Source organism: Pocillopora damicornis, chromosome 4 (genome assembly GCF_964200805.1).
Source record: "Pocillopora damicornis chromosome 4, jaPocDami1.2, whole genome shotgun sequence".
Lineage (NCBI taxonomy): Eukaryota > Metazoa > Cnidaria > Anthozoa > Scleractinia > Pocilloporidae > Pocillopora > Pocillopora damicornis.
In genome coordinates, this window is record NC_142673.1 from 13172130 (window position 1) to 13196663 (window position 24534).

General features: G+C 38.8%; 3 protein-coding genes across 10 annotated transcripts in view; 2 read left to right on the plus strand and 1 right to left on the minus strand.

Annotated features, from left to right (window-relative positions):
• LOC113666503 (uncharacterized) lies at positions 1 to 20457 on the minus strand. 4 transcript variants are annotated; one of them, XM_089204701.1, is made up of 11 exons: positions 20412 to 20457; positions 20016 to 20192; positions 5821 to 6659; positions 4990 to 5194; positions 4565 to 4684; positions 4081 to 4143; positions 3680 to 3988; positions 2600 to 2947; positions 2251 to 2414; positions 1824 to 1923; positions 1 to 1565 (listed from the first exon to the last, which is right to left on the minus strand). In XM_089204701.1, the coding sequence occupies exons 3-11, from the start codon at positions 6637 to 6639 to the stop codon at positions 1246 to 1248; spliced, it is 2448 nt and encodes an 815-aa protein (XP_089060827.1). In that variant the 5' UTR covers positions 6640 to 6659; positions 20016 to 20192; positions 20412 to 20457; the 3' UTR covers positions 1 to 1245. The 4 variants fall into 4 exon arrangements, with proteins under 4 accessions (XP_089060827.1, XP_027038092.2, XP_089060826.1 ...); XM_027182291.2 differs by lacking the exons at positions 20016 to 20192; positions 20412 to 20457 and adding an exon at positions 7580 to 7785; XM_089204700.1 differs by lacking the exons at positions 20016 to 20192; positions 20412 to 20457 and adding an exon at positions 7580 to 7781 and having other exon boundaries at positions 4990 to 5191.
• Positions 9244 to 19444, plus strand: LOC113666504 (uncharacterized). 2 transcript variants are annotated; one of them, XM_089204703.1, is made up of 10 exons: positions 9244 to 9578; positions 12246 to 12544; positions 12676 to 12916; positions 13582 to 13611; positions 13999 to 14043; positions 14793 to 15104; positions 15342 to 15695; positions 16166 to 16335; positions 16986 to 17079; positions 17654 to 19444. In XM_089204703.1, exons 1-10 carry the CDS (start codon positions 9506 to 9508, stop codon positions 17914 to 17916), a joined length of 1881 nt encoding a protein of 626 aa, XP_089060829.1. In that variant the 5' UTR covers positions 9244 to 9505; the 3' UTR covers positions 17917 to 19444. The 2 variants fall into 2 exon arrangements, with proteins under 2 accessions (XP_089060829.1, XP_089060830.1); XM_089204704.1 differs by lacking the exon at positions 16986 to 17079 and having other exon boundaries at positions 9254 to 9578.
• The window catches only part of LOC149046869 (uncharacterized), a 10018-nt gene continuing 5842 nt past the window's right edge, over positions 20359 to 24534 (plus strand). The window contains exons 1-3 of one of the 4 annotated variants that reach the window (XM_089204706.1): positions 20575 to 20821; positions 21622 to 21747; positions 23530 to 23840. In XM_089204706.1, coding sequence (XP_089060832.1) covers positions 21693 to 21747; positions 23530 to 23840 — 366 coding nt within the window. In that variant the 5' untranslated portion in view covers positions 20575 to 20821; positions 21622 to 21692. Of the gene's footprint in view, positions 20822 to 21621; positions 21748 to 23178; positions 23315 to 23529; positions 23841 to 24534 lie in introns of those variants that run through there. The other 3 variants (XM_089204708.1, XM_089204705.1, XM_089204707.1) reach the window with 3 other exon arrangements.

The window sequence follows — 24534 nt, forward strand, 5'->3', positions numbered from 1 at the left end:
TTTTTCATTTTTTCTTTTTTTATTTCAGCTACAATAATCGTTGTTTATGGTTAGGATTAGTGACAATTCACCTATAGAAGTTACGAATAAGCAGGTGATATAGTTAAAATAACCTCACCCTTCTCATTGGCAATACCGTGACATTTTCCGAGCTCAATAAGAAATACAAGTTGCGTTCATTTTAATTTACAAGAATAGAAACTTTGTAATGGAGAAAGTTGACTCTATAAAACTGCTCACATTTCAATATATGGGAAATCTACCTAACTACCTCGGAAAAATAATAAAAACGAACAAAAACAATTGCTTCAAACATACAAGGAAGAAATTTCCTAAACAACGTGATCAAAGAACCGCGCCTCCGATAGGCAAATTCGTTATTATTGCGCAATTTTAGCGGTCATTGCGTCTTACTACAGCTGTTATGTCAGCCACAGTCAGCAATTCAACTCTTTATGGTAACCTGTTGTATTTGTATGTTATTTGAATCTTTATACTAGAAAGTATCAAAAAACCAACATTATAAATTTTAATTTGACCTGTTCAAGAAGGCCACCTTGGGAATGTTTACTTCTACATCCCATTTATCTAAGTCGCTGGAAATTGTTGCTTTGTTTGAAACACTGGATTTTTTATCTTGTAAACTGTGTTAGTCAAACCGGCGATATTATAATCGGAAAAGAGGTCTCTTGAACCCGTAATGCTCAAAACCTTTTCCGATAAAGAGGCTACAGTCCAGTCTCCCTAAATAAAGTTGTTATAACTGTTTCAAGTTAAATATAACATCGACTTTAAATGAAGCCTTCAAAAAGTCCTAATCTCCTAACAAAAGCAAGCGAAAAATTTATGAAATCAGAGGACTCTAAAACAAGTTCAACTTTACTAATCAGTTTTCAACTGACTGTCCAAAAACTAAAACCATAGTAATCGCAACGGATAATCTTAACAAGGGTTTACATCATAAATAGCCAGTGAAAACTCAAGTAAAGAGAGGCAAAAAAGCAAAAGATCGGGAAAACGCGAGCGACAAAGTCGCAACTGAATTTTGTTTAACGTCTGATTTTTTTTTAGCATGGCGCGAGTTTCCTATGCCAATCACTAAAGCGAAGTAAATCAAAACCAAAGTTATCCGGCTTACTTTCGAAATTCAATCGAAAATTACCCTTCCACTTCAACCCCAAATTCAAGACCTCACGTTATCTCAACTTTCACAGACTACACATGATTTTCAACTTTCTCAACTCTTCAAAAGTTCGCGACTAGACAACAAGCGCTGAAGGATAGCGAAAGAAGGACAATCCACTGGATGATTAAAATTCTGCTTCCATTACACGAACACTTGATAATAGATCTATCATTGTCAGTGCCGTTTCTCCTCGTTTTTCTCATAACTTTCCACACTCCCCAACTGAATGTAAACACTTCTGAGCAGTTGCCGGACGATGCCAGGTACGGAGGTCCACAAACCGGTTTGGCATGTTCCGGTGTGTACATGCTACTGTCATGGCGCCCGCCATACGCACAGCGGTCGAAGTTCAGAAAATAGATTGGTGGCCCTGCGAGATCTAAGAGCAACACAAAAGAAATCACCTTGGGACCTGCACAACGCTGGTTGCATTTATGTTATGTATCATCAAAATATCAAGAATCAAATATCAATATTTTTTGTGAATCGATTTTAAGGAACGTATGATGATATTTCTCACATTCTGGAGACCTCTAGTAAGAAATTCAAATCAAACATAAAACTGTCCACTCGAAGGCTTTTATTCTCAACCCCTTTTCCCACGACAATAAACTGTTATTTCGTAATACAAACTTACTAATAATATTCGAATTAAGTTTCTCGGGCTTTCTCTCGCCATATGGTATTTTCGTCTTGAGGTTATCAAGGTCAAAAGGTATGTAAACGTCTTGAATTTTCTATGGACAAAAGGAGAAGATACGCAATTATTCCAGGTGACCCAGGATAAGTGTAAAATTTTTATTTCAGATCTGAAAGTTTACAAGAAAATCCAGTGTAATCGTTTAGTCTAAGTCAATTCTAAAGATTCTCAATCTTAGTATGTACTAAAGCTATCACGTACGTAACGGTGTGACTGGCACAACAATTAAGAGATACGGAAAGAGCTGGGTCAAGTTTTGAAACTTCCTTCAAAAATTCCCTTTTATCGATTGCCTCTTTCGACCCTCAATCATCAATAATATTTCTCCATCTAGCTGGAAGATATATCAAAATAATTAACGTACCACATAGGCATCTTCATAAGTACACTCCAGGTTTGGTTGCTTACGATCAGACCCAGTCTGACACAGGAAGTAGCGGAAGCGAGTTCCCGGAGTGAGTACTTCGTACAGTAAAAATCCCAGGAGTCCAAGGAAAGTGATGAAGCCAGCGATGAAAAAGAACAACCCTGAAAAAGCACAACGAAATTTTCACAGATTTTCTTGTGTCCTAAACCTTGTTTGAGATTAGAAAGAGAAACTACTTGAACAAAAATTTCTTTGAAATCTAGAATAATCTGACATTTTCGAACAAGGCGTTTGTTAATGTTTGTTTGTGAATGATTATTTGGACTAAAAATAAAACAATACTTACGTCGGCAGTTTCTCTTGTTAGACTTTCCAATGGCCGCTTTGATGTCCATGTCAACATTTTCCATGATGTTCTCTACCTCGCTGGACAGCTGCTGACTGTTGATTCCCAGCACAATACACACAAAACACTTGACTAGGTTTGCTTCATCGTGGTAGCGGGGCCTGCATGGCTCCATAGCCATGCCCAGAAGGGTGTGATCCCTAAAGATGTGAGCCCCCAGGGGCAAATGGGATTCAGCGATCCCCGTTCCTGGGTTGTCTGTGGAAGCATAGATGCGTTCACCCGTTTGCGCAGACCCAACAATCAGTACCTTCACCATTCCAATGACACAAATAATATCTGTTTCTCCTGCAAGTAAATGGAAGTTTATCGATTTCGTAAAGCAAAAATAGGCTCAGGAGTCATTCAAGCATCAAATGAAATGCAAATGCTTTCTGGTGGAGAAAAACTGTTAATGGTAATGACAAAGAATGTAAATAGACTTCTTATAGCTTAAACGTCGGAAGGCGATATGGCGGTATTGGCTTCACTGTTGCAAATGTTTGGAGCACAAGGTTTGTTGAATGTGATTTTTCCACATCAGCTCTCTATCCCACCACTTAATTTGGACTCTGAATGTTTGTACGAATGCTTTAGGTCTTATTTTGCTGAATGTCTCTTTTCAGAACTGTCATTTCAGGTATTAGTCTCTGGCTTTAAAAATACCACGCGCCCAAAGAAATGCTCATTACTCATCGCCTCGGGGGTCGGATGATTTTCTTCGTGTCATGATACGATTTACCTGTTCCCCTCATAAGGCTCTGTTATACTGTGATGATCCCCACCCCGCCCCCTCCCCCCGTCATTGGCAATTAATTGGCAGTTAATTTTCTACAGCCTCCCCCTCATTCTCTGTTGACGACAACTGATCGCCCGGTTTGCCCCCCGTTCCCCCTGATAACCATGCCCCCTCCCAAAGAAAAGAAAATCCTTCGACCCCCCTCCCTCCTCCTCCGACAAAATATTGACTGGTTTCTAAGTGAAAGCATATTCCTCAATCAACTTCTGAAGTAATATCCGATCATGAATTAAAATACTAACCTATTTCTTTTTCCGACGGAGCATGTGCTTCTACGTATGCTGACCTGCTGATCACCCCGGCCATTACCGCTCGCATCGCATTCTCACTGCTCAGCGGTTCAATCTGAGCCATTCCCTCATCGTTGGGGAAAAAACCCACCACTACTCCTTCGTCTAGGGTCTGGTACAAGCTCGGTTTGGTTAGTCGCAAATGGTACGCGATATCACCTCTTCGTGTTTGCAACAGAAAGGTGACTGTCAGGTTGTCAATGTTTGCTTGTTGGGCTTTCAAATGATTCACCACAAGATCATCCACATGGTTGGTTTCACCTTGATAAAGAAGAGGATATCGATGTTAGCAGTTTTTATCCCTAACTACCCTTGGGTGTCATTTGATCATAAAAAAAAATTATAAAAATTACCTTCCGAACTTGAAGGAGAGTTCCTGGAGGCCGCAGAACTCAGCGATAATGGAGACGTTACGTCTAAGACGAAAAGAAACACAAATCAATTTGAGGCTTGGATAACTTATGAAATTTACATATGATAAAGCATGCGGCGTTTTACCTTTATACCCAAGAAAAAGTCTCTTAAATAAGCTACGTGACTATGTTGAATGTTCACAAAGACTGCTTCTATGTTTTTTTTTACCCTGGTGGTCACAAGTTAGATTTGATCATAGATGTCTGAAAATGGGTGTGGCTTTTAACACTCCGGAACAGAGTTTGAAATGCCTCTTCTTTTCTAGAAGACGCTACTTTTTGATCGTTTTTAGGTCTAAATTATAGCGAGGAAAGAAATTTTTTTTGAGTCTCAAAAGGCCTGGCACACCCCCCCCCCCCCCCCTTCATTCCTCTACAATTTATAAGAGTCTCCCCCTGGAGGCCCTTATAACGTAATGCTAACCTGTTGAATCTGCCTCATTTCGCAAAGGGATGTATTTTGCAGATTGTTTTCCTCGGTTCCATCGTGATGAGCTGGTTGGACAAGTGCTTGGCCTCATGCGTTTGGAATGAGGATCAGGTTCTGTGAGGTAATGAATGTTGTAGTTGATTAACAAAGGAGCTCTGGGGAAACGGTGCCTCGAATATATTTGACATCAAATATTCCAGGTTACCGAGGTGCTCTTGAATGATACGATGCTAACGTGATAAATCTTCATAAAAGTAGCGATATGAATGGATCAGTCCTCCCGCAACTTTTAGACGCGTCAACAGCTAGAAAATGTATTATATATTATATAATACAGAAACCCACTGGGTCTCCTTTCCCATTATTAAAAAAATTCTTCTATGAGAACTGAGGTTGCACATGATTCATAACTGACATACCTGGCAGCTCATCATTCAATCTCTTAGTCTTTATCAAGAAAGGCTTGGACTTGATTTTTTCACTGGCTTCGCTGTCACCAAAGACAACTTGGACCAACAGTTCAAACAGGTTCCTCTCCTGTGTGTGAACTTTTGCTAATTTGTAGACTGGTCTTTCAGAACCCTCCATCTTGTAAACTGAGTCCAGATCTACCTGATGTTCCTGCTGAAAATCACGGGATGATGGGACAAATAACATACACTTCGTTTAAGTTGTTGATAAAATAAAACAGGTAACTGGATCGAAGAGGAGAAACTCGGATAGAAAAAGTGTTTCTAACACGTTATTATGGTATTCTTTAAACAGCACAGTTATCTAAGCATTGATTCTCCGAATACTTCTTGGAATAAGGTTTTCTTGATTTTTGAACACTCTGTCATTATAATCACCTTCATCATCGCCATTCACGTGGATTTCTAGGTGCATTTCTCACTCTTTGCATCTGATTTATTGACATTCAACTCACGCAGAATGTTAGAACACTTTAAAAGTTTGCAAACCTCAAGACATGGGCAAAGCGTGCCTAACAAACTTTTCTAGTGTTCATCAAAGATCCCAGTTAATTCGAAGGAAGGCTGACCGATACTGTTTCTACAGGTAAATTTGGGTTTACCCCACCATGGGGCTTTGACCAATCAGAGTGTGCGTAGTATCTCAGATATTTCATGATAAACAGTGACTGTAGGATATTGACTTTGATGTTGAGCGACACAAATGCTGATAAAAGCTCGGTCAATTAGTTTTTTTCGATAAAATGACGAAAAGCAAAAAATCTACACAGTTTCACTTACATATATATGACCGCTTTCCTTAACTTTCCTCAGAAAGTCAGTTTCAATCTCAACCATACCATTAGCATCCTTTTCTAACTTTGCAGCATTTTCCTCTCTTCTTACCCAGGCCTTCACCTTTTTAATCGGACGCTCAGATCGTACTAGAAACTTCACCTTTCCATTAATGATTCTCTGGCGTGCTTTCTTGTCTTTACGGCTCTGTTGCTTCTCAAATACACGATCTTCCAGATCACAAAACTTTACTTCCACTTCTGGACGCAAATATTGATCGATATCGATCTTGGAGCCGGAATTAAACGGCGTGATTCCAGCCAAGTCACTCGACACATCTTGTTGAGGATAGCTTCTAATTCGATCACTTTGTGCAAAGCCAAAGGGAGAAGTTCCACCACCGTCACTAGTCAGAAAATTCGACGAGGATATTATTTGGCCAGCGTTTTGACTATAAAGAAACGGAGGCCTGTCCTGTTGGCTGCCCGTCCCGAAGATTCTCGGGACACTCGATGTCATAGCGGAACTACCCGAAGTGTTTCCGGCGATACTCCACGCTGAAGATGACGACCGTACATCCGTACTACCAGAGCTTTCAAAGAAGCCGGAAGAATAATCAAGGGTAGGTGAATGACAAGGAAACTCTTGCCCCTGTGTTATTTCATCGAGGATACTGTTCACTTGAACTGGAGATATGGTGAGTGGCACGTTCCGTCCAGTACCTTCAGTATGGATGTTTTCAGCTAAGTTTCGCAGATAGTTGGTTTGTTGCTGAACAGAAACCTCATCATTATTCCCCAAGAATGAGTCACCCTGACGATGCATTGAGCCGGAAAATTGAGGTTCTGTAAACAAATATACGATAACGTTTGGAAGGTTTAAAGACAAGCCATTACTTCAATTGAGTGAAAAATCAAGTACTTGAGCGATTTTAAATTAAGCTTTAATTTTTAACTGATGTAAGCTGTCTTTCAGTTGTTCATTCTTCTCAAAACGAATGTAACGAATATTATCATCTAACTGCTGAAGGAGTAATTCTAAATAATGAACCAGTTTGAATACAGATTGCTGACACGACAAATATGGTCAATAATGAATTCAAAGTCATGTTCTAATTTTTTGTGTGCTACAACTGAAGGCTGAAATATTATTAAAAGAAGTGAAAAGGTCTTACAGGAAATGCTTCCCAAATTTTCTACTTTGAAAGGTGAATATTTGATTTGAGGTTCCGAAACTCCCTAAGCAGGTGTCTTCAAGTCATAATTCTAACTAAGCGTGTCTTATTACAATCAAAAGCAGGAAAAGTCGACAAGTCCCTTTCCTAGAAAAGAATCAGCTTTACGTGGTTGTTTAATATTTATATTTGCTCTTAAATAGAAGTGAGCCCAAATAACGAGTGTAAAGCTCTGTCGAATTAATGATCATTTATCTCGTGTGGTTCGTAACTACAGCGTCTCATCTCTAGTCAAAAATTTTGTTCTCTTTATTTTTCAAGGCGTTAAAAGGTCAAACTAAGTGTAATTCACAAACCAAAAACCTCTATTTTGATGATTTGCCATCACTGGATACTGATCTAGAGGTAACAGTAGGCTAAACAAAGTTCACTGATGAAAAAGGAAATAACATCGATACTACTACAATTTCCGTTGTATCGGCTTGAAAAAAGTTCTCATTTAAAAAGCAATATCGCTAAAGCTAGACAAATTGATTTTTTTAAAACTTAACGAAAGATAAAATTGGAATGTGTCAGTTATTAACCCCTTACCGTTGTTTGGATGGTGAAGGAGCAGTCTTTCTCGTAGCGAACTCATAGTCTCTGAAATTAATCTCCCGTTTCAGGCCATTAACCAAGTCTCCACCAGCTTTCCCTTGTTTATGTTGTTTTGTTTTCGCAGCGCAAAGACGAATTTGCTTACCCACGAAACTTTCGTAAAGTTGGTACGAGCCATAGACAAATAAATAAAAATGTTTGGCACTGATTGGTTTAGTGCAAAGCCAAGTATGAGACGGAAACAGCACAATCAGCGACGTCAATGGTTCATTTAGCTATTGTCTTAATCAAGTCTTAAACCCTTCTCAAATGCACTTTTAGTTTCACTTTATACGGCTTTTAGTATAAATATCGCTATTTTTTTTTTTTCAGTTATTGTCTAATCACCCTCTTTCAATGCAAAATTCAAACATACCCTTCACTAAAATTATTACTAGACAGAGCTGTTCTTAAAAAGGAGAACAAAAGTATTGCCCTAAAAACCAAGAGATGCGCCGCAGGTTTTTATTCATTTGGCCACAACTTACATGTTTAATATCGTTGAATAATAAAGATAAATTAATATTTTCTATTGGTATCGTAACCATAATCTCTTCGCTAAAAGCTTTTTTCAGTTTCTCTATGACAACAGTAATTCGTCTTAGGTAAAATGGAAACAGTGTACGAATTTGGATACTTTTGTGTCTCCGAGAGAGGGAAGCGCTCCCCAATAAAAACTTTGTAGGCATGTTTCGCCCTGTAGGCGTGAATATGGAGCCGGTTTGATACGAAAACGATCAAGATTTAGATTAGATATGAGCACACAGTGTATGGACGTAACGTTCTTTTCAATTTAATTTTAACGTATGTCATAAAGTAATGGAAGGAACCAAAGTTTAAGAAATTTTGACTATGTTTTCAGGCGAGTTTGATCAGTCCTTGCCTTTAGCACTGTTACGAAAGGACATCCATAACAAAACAAAGTAAATGTTTCCAGGCTTGAAGATGGCAATGAATTTAAAAAAAAGCTTCGTTTGAAAACATGTGGAGGATCAAGGATTTTGAGAATCTGGCGACGTACCCCTGCCTACTAAAAGTTTTAAATCCACCCCCTCCCTCCCCCCACTCCCAAGGACGTTTGATGATGGTTCACATTTTTAAAGTACAAATCGAGGTGGCCTTTGCTTCTATTGTAATAGCTCGCGAGAGTGCTCTTGTCGATGCTGCTGTTCGATTATCTCGCAGGCTTGAGTGTCGAGCAAGCGGGAGGTTTGCGAAGAATCCGGCTCGACTCTCGTTGATCTAGCAAGAAGCCCGCGAGATGCCAAATGCAGCAACGCCATAGGGAGCCTTCTTGCAGAATATTGAGTTTGACAATGCTTTTTACTTCCGGTTAGAATTTCTATATTATCAATGTTACGATGTAATCTCAGCTACTTAGACTTTTATAGTGTCACGCAACAAAAGAATTACGTGACAAAGTCAGTATTGGACTTAACCACGAATTTTGCTCTTTGCCTATTGACGACTATTTCAATTCAAAGAGGCAACGGATTTACATGAAGTAAACCATTGTTTCTTCGCTCTGGAAATACACACAGGTTTTCGCTTTCCAATCTTTAAGATCATGCCTTTTTTTAGGGCGCATGTCCATGAGTAAACAGGAAGTTTGTAGCCTCGTTTCTGAGAATGATAAAGGGAAAGCCCCACTATATCTCAACGGAGTGTCAAAATCAGCTCACCAAACGAGATAGTTAGTTATTAACATTCCATCATCCTAGATTCTTTTTTCACCGCGCAAAACCCACACAACTGTTTTAGCCAAGCTTGTGGCGTGTTTGGAAAAGGACACTCAACGTATTGTTGTCTACCGATGCTGTAAACTCATAAAGCCAATTCCATTGTCAGTGGAAAGAAAACAACGTCGTTCAGCCAGGAAAGATGGCTGACCGTCAGAAACAAGCTGATAAAGAGCTGACACAGCCATTGCTGTCTAGCGACGAAGATCCTTACGGTAAAATAACTTCATTATTTGTGGTCTTAACCCTTTGCGTGTTCAGTCACCTTATTTTTTTTCTTCAACAAGCCACTATTTAATCTGAATATTCAAATAGTTTAAGTGTGGTAAATAATGTAATTGTAAGCTTGGCGAGTTGTTTTCTCGTTGCGTTAATGATAAACGAGCTGCGCCAAACAATCAGCCATCAATCGTGGGATCGAACAAGAATGAATTCTTTTTCATCGGGAACTTTTTTAGTTTCAGTTTCGGCCGATGAAGTTGCGTTTCTTTGTATATTTCTGTCGTATTGACATCATACTTAACACATATCGCGCTAGATATTTTGGATAATATTAAAAACAGTCGAGGGCACTGCATTACTCCTTTAACAAGAACGTTCTTGCCTTGCACGTATTTTTGTTCATCTAATTCCTCACTGTTTGATCGAAATGAGCGATAAATGGTGGATATTTTTCCACATCGTTTCGGCTTCAGCGAAAATGTAGAAGAGTATTGACAGTTCATACATGAAGGAATGTGAACGGTGGGGTCTATTTTTGACTGCCATGTTTAGATTTCTGACCATCAAGGAAACATCGCTACCTTCTGTGCTAATGGTTAATAGTAAAGCCTAATAAGTAATCATGAAGCTTTGACACCGGCATTTGTTCTTTGATTTTATATTTGCGCTGTGAGTTAACTGAGTTTCTTGCTTGACTATGGTTTCGAAACCTTGAGGTCAAAAAGCCCTTTGTGCACAAAATCAATTATGTCCCCTTCATGCTCCTGGGAATATAGTTGTTGCGAAAAGAAACGGAAAGGACCCTAGAAAAATCTAAAAGAGAAACGTAGATAACAGTATCAGTAACATTTTTCGCAGGACTGTATTGGCATGTTTTCACAACTTGGGAAAGGGAAAGAGTTCAGTAAAGATTTTGCTGTTTCCAACCATATTTGGTAGAGATGATCCAATTATCCAAGGTCTGCCATAACTGACGAGGCTACCAGCTTTTACGGAAACAAACAGATGGCTTTGAATAATTTTTTGGTTTCTTTTTGATCATTTTCATTTTTCTTTACATTTCTATATTCAGTGCTGGTTTAGTCTTCAGTTGTATTAGGTGGAATCATCATGGCAGTAAGCTCGAGATACCAGAAGCTTCCTCGTAGAGAAGGTATTGTTCGGCAACCTCGAAATAAACCTCCAAATCGCGATCGACAAGTTCTCTCTATCTTCTCCTAAATGTGTTATCTATCAACTTTAATTTGAGACTTTCTTTTGAAGTGAATCAAACAGAGCAAACAAATGCAAAAGATCATGTAAAGCTCTATCATTTGAGCCAAGGTATTGTGACAAAAATTTCATTTAATTTCTCAACATAATACTGAAGGAGAAGAGCGGTTTTTTCCTTTTTTTGTAGAGTTTTTTTTCTTTTGAGTTGCCTTAAAATGTCAAATGTCTGAATGTGAAAATCACTAAATGGTTTAACATAGAATAGGCACCGAGGAAGTTTATCCTAGCACGTAAACAATTCTTGCGAGGGGTCATTCCAACCCAACAAAATTAATATTAAACTGCTGTTAATGTTAACTTTTCAGACTGTCCTTTCTCCGTTGATATATTCATGTTTGCTTTGACTTAAAGATTTCACGACAGTCAATCAAAGCCAATTAGAATATGCACTCTACTAGTACGGAAATGATTTTTCTATTACGATAAGTTTGAATTTGGGGATTTGAAGTGTTTACCGGTTTAATCTGGAACATCAAATCCACACGCAGAAAAGCCGATTTCAAAAATATCATAACGAAAACTCATATCATCAGGAGACGATATGAACGTCATAATATTCAACACAATTGTTCAACGCCAGTTGCTTGAATGACTAAATTTCTATTTCAGAAACAATCTCGCACAAAATAACGCGGGCTATCACTATCATAATTACGACTACCGGCTCGGATTTGTCTTTCAAGTAACCCATCCATTATTTTAACTCCGTGTTTCGCCTCAAATCAAACGTATTGATTAAGTATCGGCAGTAACAGTTGACAAATTATGGCATTAATGTTCTTCAGAAGTAATAGAAAGAAATACCCCCAAGTAGGCTGTGTGTACGTCAGAATAGCCAATTTAACCCCAAGGCACCATGCAAAGTTACAAATTGCTGAATGTTAGCAATAGCAAGAATAAAAAAGGGAAGCAAAGTGGTGTAAATAGTGAATCTTTTGCAAATGATTTATTCATTTATTCATGGTCAAAAGATATCAATGATAGCACAGCAAGATTGTATTTACGTTGCTGATATATAACTCTGAAGACACCGTCATCACCTAAAAATTACCTAATGACGCGAGCGACACGAGAACCTTGTCAAAATCTAGTTCTGGAAGAACACATTCTTTTAAATTTAAATATAAGTCCCATGGATGGTTCTTTGGAATCAGTGATACATGGTGATTGTGTGATGCATAAAGTTATTTACACTTGCACTTATCCCATGCTGGACTGCTTTCAAGCTAACCCACTCCTCCCCCATGACTTTTTTCAAGAGTCATCTCTTGCTTTTTTACGACACGGTGCTTTTTTTTTTCCATCCTGTAGAACATGATAAATTAAGTCAACGATAATACTCATCCCTAAAATCCTCTTTAACAAATTAGTATTGGTGATATCTTTAGATGCTTTACCAGTGTTTATTGGCTCCACTGGAAGCGATGATTTTCGCGGCGGGGCAGAAGTTCGGTTCATAACCTTGGAAAACAAACCGGTGTTTGACAAAGTGCAATCACGAAGTGGAAACGTAGCGAAACAGCGCGTTCACGATGGAGTCATCCAGATGGAGGCAATTTCTCCGGTGGGTCAGATCCTAAGCATTAGAACATGGGTATTTCGAGAGCCAAACGCCGCGCAACTCCACAAAGACAAAAACGGACCGGTGGAACTTCAAGTTACATATGGACAACACAATATAGAAAAGGTATTTTTCTTCGTTAGTTTATGTAGTACCCATAGAGATTTAAGGAAGGTCTCGAAACAATGTTAAAAATCGACATGAACAGAACAAAGGCAAATCTCACGATCCACACAAAACCTTTCTCCTTGGTGTAGCAATTCTTCTCAGTGAACCTGGACTCAGTTTACGATGGCCCCATTGCACCAGTGTACGAACTGGCCAAAGTAGAGATGGACAAGAGGAATCTTTTTCAACTAATAGTTGAGCTGTCTTTTCACAATGGAGCGGGAGAAGAGTCACAGTCTTTTTATAGTAAGCCATTCTTGATCAGGAGCAGGCCCAGAAATAATCCCAGCAAGGCAAAGCCTGGGATGAAAAGGCCGAGAATCGTTCCAGGTAGCCTGAGATTTCGTTAATTATTTTGTTTCCTCCAATGTTAGTAAATAAAAAGTTGTGTGGTATATTTTGGTTTACTTAAGAATTTGAAAATGTATGCCAGACGATAGTCTCAAGTCGTTGGTTGTGATAATTTTCGAAGCTGTTGTTTGTATTTATTTTTGAATATTGAAGACTTGACAAGTGTTTGCCAAACTACCCACCCATTCATGTGCGTTAAGCAAAGAAACATGCAAATGCTCCTCGTAAGCAAGGAAGCTATACTCAAAACGGCAAAACTTTTGAAGCAGTTGTAAAATAGCTTCCAAGCAATTTTGGATAAAAGAAATATTGTGCACTAAGCAAAATAGGGTTTTACAATGATTCTTTTCTAGAGGGAGTGGTTTGATCAAGGTATACTTGTATGATCAAAAAGGGCAGAACAAAACTTGATTTCAAGGAAGGCAGTTGAGTAAAAGTAGGAAGTGGAAGCTTTAATAACAGTTCTATTTCTCTCAATATATCTGTTTTCCCTAAAACATGATAAAATCAAGGAACACCGTCAGCAAGTATAACTTTTGATACTTCGTTTTATGTTTTCACCCAATTAAATTTACTTGCAGTACCTAATAAACGTTATGACCTAGGCTTCACTCCACTTATTTTTGGTATCTTTATTTAAACAGACAGCACAGGAGAAGAAGAAGAAGGAGAAGGTTAGTGGTCAAACCTCTCTTCATTAACGGAGAAGTTAGAGAAAGTTAGTTATAAAAGCTTAAGTTTACATGAATGAATAATCATTCTCTGCTCGCGCGGTGGGCCGGCGACTTTTTACGATGGATCCGCCAAATTAAAAAGTGGAAGAAAACTATGTATGAGTGATGAAGATAGGTGGATAGAAAGAATTTTAAATGCCTTCATATAACTACTATTCATCACTGTCTCGCCAATTAAGCTTAAAATAGGAGCGGCGCAAGATATGTCATTTTCATCAAAACAAGGGTGTAAGGTCACTGTACATAGTTATTATAATTGTCAGCCAATTTTTTTTGATAATATCCACCAGCTACAATTGTTTCCCTTTTACATTTTTAAATTTGCAGACTCACCTGTTCATTTCAGTCCAGACAGTTCTGTTAGCATGACAGGTAAGTAAGTTGTTGTGAATAATCCCCTCCCCCAGCCCCGCCCTGTCTCTTCGGACGTGAAGCTTATGGGCACGAAGCAGGGTTTCCCTTCGCGCAAACGCACAATCAGTAAAACACTGATTGAAAATAAAAGTTTTTATCAACTCAAGGGCACTCAACATGGTAACTGAGTAAATTGAGTTCACTGAGCCAAACATTTATTTCAAGAGTTGAAATCTCCCTGCACCTCAATCCATGAAATTTTTTGATTCATTACTACGCTGTTACAAAGTTTGCAGTGCTCATCTGGCTTCAATTAGAACGTAAAAGAAAATAGATACGAAGTAAAGTATTTTCCGTTGAGTGTCGTAAAACCGAAACCAAAGAAATCACAACTACCAAGAAGAATAAAAGTAAATTCCTTCAAGAGGCAATGCGAACTCATAGTACGAACGACCAAACTGCCTAAAGCGCGATAAAAAGCACGCGACCAAGTCAAGACTGGTTTTAGTTTTGCGTCTGATTGGTCGAGAGCGAGGCACAAGTCTTTGGTACCAATCACAGAGCGAAGTGAAGAAAATACAAAGCAATCCCGCATTACTTTCGACATTCCATTGAAATTGCTCTAAGGCCTTCAGAACCCGTCTCATCAGCGTCAAGCAGATATTGGATTGCACAATGTTCCCTTGCTCATCGAGCCATCAAGACATTGTTGTTTGGAAAATGTTGCTATATTTAATATCTGAGCATCTTTCCGTTGCCTTCTTCAGGAGGATCGGTCGAGTTTCAAAATCTACGAGTAATTGACCACTTGGAAGCCAAGCGTGCGCACATCGAACACCTGTCGTTTGTAGTCTCTAATGCAGGTGCGAGGAAGGCCGACATTGGATATCACTTCAAACTAAAAGATCCTGACCTGTGTGAAGACTTTGAAGAAGGAGATGTGGTCGGCTTCTTTAAAGGTGACGATGGGAGAGCATCCATACAGCTGCTGAACAACAAAAATGGAAAAGATGCCGTCATGGCGGGCGTCGTAAGCCGATCAGCGTACCTTGAAGCCACACCTTCTATTAGTGAAGACGGTTTGTTCCTAACTAATCTTGTTATTTCCACATTACAATCCAGTAAAGTTTAAAGGGCAACAAAAGTGCATGTAGCAGAATTTCATATTTATTAAAACCGATCTGAATTTTTTATGCAGGGTTGCAATCACGTTGGATGCTATAGTTGTGAGCTGTGAGTTTTTTTTAACTAGCTATGTATATGACTAGCTTGCCAAAATTGGTAGGGAATTTACTGGAGGTAATGTTCCTTCTTAGATCCCACTGATGTTGTTTGCGTTATCGGAGTCATCAAAGTGAAGTGTGTGGGTTCTGTCCGGGCGGGAGAACGAATTTACGCTTCTGTGGACTTGGACAATCCTGGAACAGCCATCCCAGAGTCCCATCTGCCTCCCAGTGTGCTCCTCGGCAAAACAAGTACATTACTTGGCATGGCAATGGAAGAAAAGAAAGCCTCCAAGCTGGATGATGTACATTTGGTTCAGTGCTTTGTGTGCATAGTGCTGGGAGTGTGTGATAAAGAAATTGCATCGGAAATAGAAAGCATGTACCACCACTTTGAGATGGATTTGGCTATTAGACTGCGAAGAGAGAGGAAGAAGACTAGAAGACGTAAGTAATATTTTCCTTTTTTTCTGTAGAGACCTCCTTACATGAAACAGTGTGGCCGAGTGGTTAGGACGCTGGACTTGTAATCTGGTAGTCCCGGGTTTAAGCCCTTCGCTCTGCTTATCAATAGATTCGTTTTCAGTTGCCCCAAGTTCAACTCCTTGGCTGCACTTGATGTATAGCCAATTGGTTTTCCTCCGACCAAAAGGGGCTTTTAAACATTTATTATTAGTTTAGTATTAATGTTTCAATTTGTTCGTATTGGCCCTGAAAAGCTTCATCGGGGAAGTGATCATCTGAGGCTTCAAACATACACATACAAGCATAACTAACTGATTAAACCATCGATCGATTAATCGCTCGATCAATGTCTTGCTTGCTTTTAATGTTGATCCTTTGGCTAATCGACTGATTTTGTTGAATCGTCTTCCTATCTAGCTTTTTAAGCGTGATTTTATATTTCTCGTACTCAGTGATGTGCGTGATGGGGTGGGGCTTCGTCATTCTGCTCATTTTGGTTGCTGTTTTTATGTACGAGTACTTGTATCCGGGAAGTGCATTACGATACTGGATATGCAAACAGGGATCCATTCCAGGTCACAGGGCTTCATTTAGATATATTCCCACGTCCCAAATACATCAGGTACGTAAGTAAATGATCTACGTATTGATTAAAGAAGGTAAGTTTATGAAGAAAGTATGGTACTGCGTCGATTATTGCGGGGTTTTGTCAACTGAGTCGATAATGTGGCCAGCGTAAGAAGTTTCTAAAGCGAAAGTTAGCCCTTCGACTCTTCGATGTGGCGTAAAGCTTAAGTTAAACATCAGCTTTAGAACTTTTTTACGGTGGCCAATTTACATTACATGCAAGTTACTATTTCAATTAAAACAGAATGGCTCAAAAAAATAAAATATGGAGGTAACTTTTCATGGTCCGTTCAGTCTAAGATGAACCTTGTAACAAACTCTGTAATCTGTAAAGTGGATGCTCTGAACTGAAAAGGTCTGGGTATGGTACTGCGGTGGACTAACGAAATGCTCGGGATAGCTCACCGTGCTAGTTGTTTTATACCACGGAAACCACGATACGCTTTGTAAAATGCGCAATTAGATTGGAGTGGTATGAGTAGTCAATTAAAACGTGATCGAGCCAGTCGCAATCGGTTAAATATCGGCATGACATTGGTTAAAAGTGGTTTCAGGAATACTGTAGACCAATCACAGTAAATGGTGAAGCAAAACTGAAACAATTCTGGATTACATTCCAAGTAATATATCCAACTGCAATTGCAGCGTTGTGATGCCCGTGGTATTGAATTCACTTGGGATGGACTTGAACAAAAAATGTCGCCGCATTTGGACGGTATTCCTCCGCTAAATTCTACAGGTAAGCCCACCTGTAACAACACCCGTGTAATGCCTGGCTTGAGTCAACTTAGGATAAGGAAAATAGAACAGATTTGATAGAAAGAGAATTTTCCAAGGCAGTTTGGTAAGTATTAGTCAAGTTAGCTGAGTTTAAATTCCTTGAATTGTTTTTTTCTGTGTACAAAAAAAATGTCATGCGGAAATGGTGATGGATCAAACCGCTCACGGCGACGAGGGAGGTATTTTTTAAACAATGAATATTTCTACGGGGATGTCTGAAAGTTGCAAGCCTTTGAATAGAAGGAATATGTTTCTAAAGAAACTGTGGTTCTGGGTTTGTTGGGATATTACAAAATAATTTGGTTTTATCAACTGAGTTGATAACATTGATTGGCCCTTGCAAAGGTTTACAGCTGATGTTTCGAGCGTGTCGCTCTGAAGGAAGATCATCACTCGAAATGTTAGCCTTGGAAATCATTTGCGGTGGCCAATTTACATTATCAACTCTGTTTATAATACCAAATTGTCTTTTACCATTAATTCAACCTTTTCATATGATAAGTACTTCATTTGATTTATGAATTTGATTTCAGCGGTACCTGGTGAGCACCATTACTATCTAAACTGGGATCGATGCGCTTATGGTGGAGCGAACAAGCTGTCTGCTCAAGTCCAGGGAATTTCTAACAACAAACAGATTTGCGGGCCGATTATTTTTGCCATAAATTTTAACTGCTCCATTGTTTATTACTACCAGGATAAGCCTGACGATGGCTGGAAGAATTATACGTCGGTAGAAAACAAAGATCTGCGAGATTATCTTAAATGTATACCCGCAGAGGAATTTAAAATATAAGAGAGACACGAAGTTGAGGTCATGATTTGAACGTGTAAGGAGTAAAATACCTTCAATTTCACAAAACCACAAAATAAATTTCGGGTTAACTAGAGCAGTTTTCAATTGAGGTTCGAAAATCCAACACCAAAGTAATCACAACTACCAATCAGAACGAAGGTTAACACCATCATCAACCAATAGGACTCAAAGCAACAACAGGCAACCTTCTTAAAGCGCGGGAAAACGCGTGTGACCAAGTTAGGATTTGTTTTAGCTCTGCATCTGATTGGATGATTTGTTGCCGCGAGTTTTCTAGATCAATCAGCGAAGTAAAGCAAAACCAAATTAATCCCGTGTGATTTTCGACGCTCAGATGTAAAGGTCTCTAGAACAAAACGAACATGGAAACTAAAGAAGAACGAAAATAGTTGAGGATGGAGACGGTTGATGTGGATTTTGTAGATGTGCAATTTGTAAATATTAAGGGTAAATTTTAAAAGATTAACAGACCGTGACGTGACTCCTCTAAATGAGAAGAGATATTCTAGAGAACATTTGTTTTCCTCTCTGCTGGTTATAAGTAGCTATGAAAATAATCAAGACGTAGACTGCATTTTAAAATTCCATTCGATTCGGGACAACCAGACAAGCAGTTAGTTGTGGTTGGCTTGTTGTAGTTCTGCGTGTTTTGGTAGCCAGAAACTGACTTCTTTCCAAAATTCTATCGTCCATAGATAGATATAAAATTTTTTATCACATTAGAAAACGACATTTAAACGCTTAGATTACTCTTTGGAACCTCAACGCGCTACGTGGTAATCTTTTTATGGTACGTTTATAAAATGGAGATAAGAACTAAACTATTTATGAGACATACCTCTCCTTTGGAATTAGAGCTAAATCTGATTGACCTTTATATTCCATATATTATTTACTGTGCAAGCCATTCGAAAATTTCCATGGAAAAATATTCTTGTTCAGGAGCTTATTTTCACTTGAAGGTTTTTTTTCATCTTTCTTCGGTTAGCCATTGAGGTTTTCGTGAGCATTGCTACTTTTCATCAAAGTTTATGTTGGAGGCCTCGCAAACAACAAAATGACATCCCTTCAGCATGAAATGGTCAAAGCGTTTTGGAAGGGGTCTTGAGCTGTATATCTAGTTGATAAAAGCCAAACCAAAGTTCAAATCACCATGGCATTGGGTAGTAATTCGATTAAAGTTGTGATGTAAGATGTAGATAAGTATAGGTACCTGAATATTCATGCTTCCTGCTTTTAAATTTTCGTAGGCAAAATTTGTCAACACTTATTTACTCATATGCTAAGCATATGTTTAATATCTTTGATATTTAAAAGATAAAAAAAATCACACCTCGTGAGGATATTTCATTCTTCGTATCAACAACCACTTCCCTATTTTTTTTTTCAGACGACCTGCCAGTTTTGTTCAGTTAAAACTGGAATGTTGTATAATTGTGTTCATCTATATCCCTTGATCATTCCGTTAATTTCGAGTGTGTAAACCAATAAAATTTAACTTTGGAAATACAGGTTTTCAGTTTAGTCACTTTTTTTTTAGTCATAATTTTCTAAATATCTTTGGCGTTTGGCAACACTTTAAAGGTGACGCTAAGGCAGCATAATAATCTATTTTGGTGCCCCTAATTACTGTTTTAATCCACAATTAATTGGCTTTTTTAATAATGTCCCTATATTTTCTTCTAGCTTTATCTTTATCCCTAACCGGAGACAGCAATGAAGCATGACAAACAAACAAAACAACACCAATTTTATCTAGGGTAATATAAAGGTAGCCTGTTACCGACGTAGAACGAGGTACAATAGTGAGTGGCGGTAAATCGAGGGATGTTTCACGACCCGACCATAAACTTGTCTCGTTTTTTCACTCCTCTAATAGTAAAGTGCTGTTTACTATCGCACTTTGTTTTACTTACTGAAAGCCTGGAACAGGCTGATATCAAGGAAATCATGGTTTCCCGTAAGTATTCGAACCTAATCAATTTTCTTTGCATTCCTGATGCTTGACATGCCGCGAGCTCGATTCTAGGCAGAAGGAAAAACCTAAATATACATAAGATTTAATTGTTGTTACTCACTTGACTTACGCCTTCTGAGGATCTTTGAATTTGGCACTGGACGCCATAATGATCAATTTTGGTGGCCCATATTTGTCAACCCCTCACCACAGTTATTTGATTCTGGTAGGAGTCCATTGCCGTAGTGGTAATGGACTGTGGCCTAAGTTCATATCCCTAATCGAAGGCAGCTGGGAACTATGAAAGAAAGAGGGAAAAAAATTAATTGCAATTTTCCTTAAAGGAGAGTGTCAAACAAAGTAAATCATGCCTCCTCGGGAGTATGCGAACCAAGTCCAGTTTCTCCACATTTCTGACGCGTGACTTGCAATATAATGAGCTATTGTTCAGTCACGCAGCAAGTGTTCTCGACCTTGATATGCCGTCTCTTCTAACTGAGAATGAGCTCTAGCTTACCACAAATGTCTTCCAATGGCATCTATGAAAGTTAATAGGCAATCCTTGACTAAGAATAGCCAGGTTTAGCGTTACAATTTGTCATATGGCTATCATGATATCAAGGTCAGCGTATCCAAAGCAACAAAACAGGAAGTTAAAAGCCTCGTTTCCGAGCAGAAGGGGAAACCCGAATTTAGCTCAAAGACATTGTTCGTCACTACATCTGAGACTTTCGGGTTGTTGAGATTCCTGTTTGGTAAGGGCAGTCGATTAACAGTTGACAGGGGAGGTGCAAATTTTTCATTTTTGTCGAATAAAAGGAAGAAAAAAGGCAAAAGGCTCTTAGACAACCATGGACGGTAACACAAGACAAGACTTGGAAGAACTGACACAGCCTCTCCTACCCGGTGGACACGACGATCAGTTTAGTAAGTGGTCTTATTGTTTGCCAATACGATCACACTGTTGGAAAACAATACTTCCTCAGTACCTAATAGTAGCTTGTGGCGTTCCACCGTCCGCGCATGAAAGCTAGACAATTTTACATATCAAACTTTGCTTATTGTTATGATTGAGATTTTTTAATACAATTGGCCTTTTGTTATCCATCCTTAGGGACTTTTCTATTTAGTATCACGAGCTTTTACTCTGCTTGATTCGGATTCATTCGGCAAATTGTCGGCGATGACATTTTTCCCCAGCGGTAGTCTACTTGGGAAAATTTGAACAGACTAACAGGGGGTTAGTCAGTAATTGTCCAGGGTAACGATTGTCATACAGTGTTTGAAACGAGCGGACCGTTAATGTATTTTCTCTTGAAGTAACTTCCTCTGACTTCTTCAGAGGCAAGATAAGCCGTCAGTATAAAATAAATTGGAATTCAGCCGCTTGTGACATAATAGTTTGTTTTCAGTTCATGTTTTCACGGCAAGGGGCCGCGAGTAGCTTGGAGTGATTGAAAATGCGGTCTAGAGCTTATAAGCCAGGACAGGACGCAGTTAAGCTGTGTTCGCTCAATATTTGTTTTCCTTAAGGCCCGTTTACGCAGGCAGGCCTTAAGGACTGATCGCAGAAGTCTAAATTGTATTCTGCTGAAAATTTCTTCTCGCGTTGTCAATGTTCAACCATTAGCGCGATGAGTATAAAAGAGTATGCAAGCCAAGAAAACAAAAAGGTGTTATTTTCGCACCTTTTTACGTTTGACTGATTTCACTTTTTCCGCTTGAAGTGCGCAGAAACAGCAAACGCAGACAGAAAGGCAAGGTAAAAGGACTTGAGCGGCAGATTGGCTGATGCAGTATGGAAGATGAGATATATATAGAGATATATAGGAATATAAAAAGTAGCGTCAGGGGTGAGCAGTTTATGACGATTAGCGGTTTAAATTTATAGAGTTTCATTTTCGCTTGGTCAATGACGGGTGTTGCGTAGTTGGCCGGCAGCACACTCTGGCACATTTTTTTGTTGGGACTTTTGTTTGGAAGGCTCCATACAGCAAGCCAAAAGAAAAAGCGAACAAAATACCAACCGACATTATTGCGTTGTCAATGAGGAACTCACTATCGACTTCAATGCCACAAATTCTGGTTATATTAAAAAAATATCGATGTTGAGAGTGTGTAGAAAGGCGGGTTGGTTTTGTTTTCTTAGACTATTGTCAGGCTCGCGTTTTTGTTTTTTGGTCTATTGAAGCAAATAAACCTCGCTGTTGAAGGCAAAACAATAGGTGCGATTTTCGCACCTTTTTCCGTTTCAGGGAAAAAGTGTTCGGTGCTTTTGCGCCTCAAACGTGATCTTCGCTTACTCAGATATCAATAAATGCAAAGTAAGAACTTTTGTGTGTTAACGCTTGTTTTAAGTTGCCAGTGAATTGAAAACAACAGCTTACTCAGGTTCAATGTATGATGCATGAGGCCTATACTTGAACCTATCTTTGTTTATTGTGGAAACGAAGATTAATGATTCAGTACCAGCTCCCTTTAGAAAGACGACTAATTCAGTCTAAATGTTTGCGTTAACGTCACGTTTTAGTTGCTCAATGTATTTTGGACTTATTATAATCTTATCACTTTGTGTAAAAGCCAGAACAAGATTTATTTCCTAATCGTAGGGCAGACAGTTAATTACGCTCGGATATTGGTGGACAACTGATTTCCGCATGAATCGCGCCTTTGTGTGGTACATTTGGGGGATTGATTGATTATTACCAGTCGTTGTTTTAAAACATTGCACATGAAACAGATTAAAAAATTTGAAAATTACGAAAGTGATTGCTTGTCATTCTTTATTCCTCTTGTTTTTGAAAATTCAGGTTCGAATTCTCTTGTCTCAGCAAACTACAAAAGGAATACAGACCCCTAACTTCTCCTGAACAAGATTCTCCTGTTCAATGATTCAACGATGCATTCTCAACCATAATATCCAATTCACTGTTTTCGAATTTGTGTAAAACCGTGAGCATTTCAGCAATCTAGATGAATGAATAACAAATCCTATGAATTGATCCGAATTAGTCTGTAGAATATTTTAAACAAATGTGCTTTCCTGTTTTTCACCAATCTTTTGTGCAGACTGCCCGTCTAAAAAATATGGTGGGACTAGTATTTCATTTTAAGGGATGATTTGCGCTCTTTCTTCTCATATCAATTTTTTTCGTTCATTTCATCTGATTGGTGCGATTTCTTGATCATATTTCAACGACTGAATTGAACATGTATGAGTAAACGAAACTAATTATAACAGTAAACTAACATGCATATTGTAAATTTCCCTCTGTCATCTGTTCAAGTGATCGGGGCCTGATGATGAAAAATGTGAGAATCAATTCAACTCAGTTTAGGATCAGGTGCAGTCAGTGAAGACCTCTGAAGGGTATAGGTGCGCTCTCATGTTCACAAATAGGCCGTGTTGTGCTCTAAAAGGTAATTCCAGAGATAAAAAATTATGTTTAACCGTATCATTTACACACGGTAAATAGGGACAAAGGAAATTTATGTTCGCAGCATTCATAACTTGATCCTATTGACAGAGCCACAAAATGAAATGATGTTGTTATTACCAATAGTTCGTGGCATATGTGCACTAAAGGACTGCCCTAAAATTACCTAACATAAAACTACTGTTTTCTCATTCACAGTCGCTGAAACGGTAGCAGAGTTTTTCAATTCCACTGAAAGCGAGGTTTTCCAAAACAAACCAGACGTTCGCTTCGTCACTCTGGAAAAAAAGGACGTGTTTGATAAAATAGAATCACGAAAAGGAGGAAGAGCAAGACAGCGCGTGGAAGATGGTGTCATCCAATTGGAGGCTTGGTCTCCCGTGAAAATCCTCGATATCACCTCTATACGTGTTTGGGTAATGCGTGAAAAACAAGCTGCTGAACTTTGCGACGACAGGAATGGACCAGTAAGTTTGCCAGTTAAGTTTGAGGGACATAAAGGCGCAAGGGTAAGTTAAATTTCATCATTCAACTCGTTTTAAATGTTTCTTTTGTCTCTTTTTCTATTATGATTGGTGTTGCTTTTACATTTTGTATCACAAAATAACTGCTACACTTACGCAGTAAACACTCATCTATGCACGCTGTGAGTGCATAGAATTGTTGAGGCGTCTGTATGGAAATATGATTGTGATATGTAAGGATCGTGGGTAACTGAGAATTATTTCACAAATGAAATTTAGGACTTTTCTATGTTTACATAGGTCCACCTGGCGAGTAAGGGTTAAAAATTCTCATATTGCGTCTAAGTGCGCAGCTGTGGCAAATTATTCCCTTGTGTCTCAGATGAGGTTATGCACACATAGATAAATTCTTCTCAAATCAACTTATACATAGTTCATTGGGAAGTTAACTCAACTAAATCTTAGTGAATTGAAATTCTCCTCGCTCCTTACACAGGGAGTTCATTAATCACGACAAAAGCAAAAGGATCCAACTAGATATTGTAGATAGCTATGGGGATACAAGTGAACCCGTGGTCACTGTTTTTACAAGTAATTCTCCAGTAATACTTCTATTAAAAAACAACAACAACAACACCGTTTGCATGTACAGTCTGTGCGTGCACTTGCCATCTGTGAATGGTTTTAAAGGTGAAATGTTCTGTTTGAACCGATTTTCTGGCGAATGCTTTTGACAGCA

Coding starts and splice junctions, on each gene's coding strand:
- LOC113666503 (XM_027182291.2), bottom strand. CDS start 7,625: ATGAGTTCGCTACGAGAAAGACTGCTCCTTCACCATCCAAACAACG. Junction 3,989..4,080: donor CTCTCCTTCAAGTTCGGAAG/GTAATTTTTATA, acceptor TTCTTTATCAAG/GTGAAACCAACCATGTGGAT. Junction 1,924..2,250: donor CTTATGAAGATGCCTATGTG/GTACGTTAATTA, acceptor TTTTGTCCATAG/AAAATTCAAGACGTTTACAT.
- LOC113666504 (XM_089204703.1), top strand. CDS start 9,506: ATGGCTGACCGTCAGAAACAAGCTGATAAAGAGCTGACACAGCCATTG. Junction 12,545..12,675: donor GACAACACAATATAGAAAAG/GTATTTTTCTTC, acceptor TCCTTGGTGTAG/CAATTCTTCTCAGTGAACCT. Junction 14,044..14,792: donor CAGTTCTGTTAGCATGACAG/GTAAGTAAGTTG, acceptor TGCCTTCTTCAG/GAGGATCGGTCGAGTTTCAA.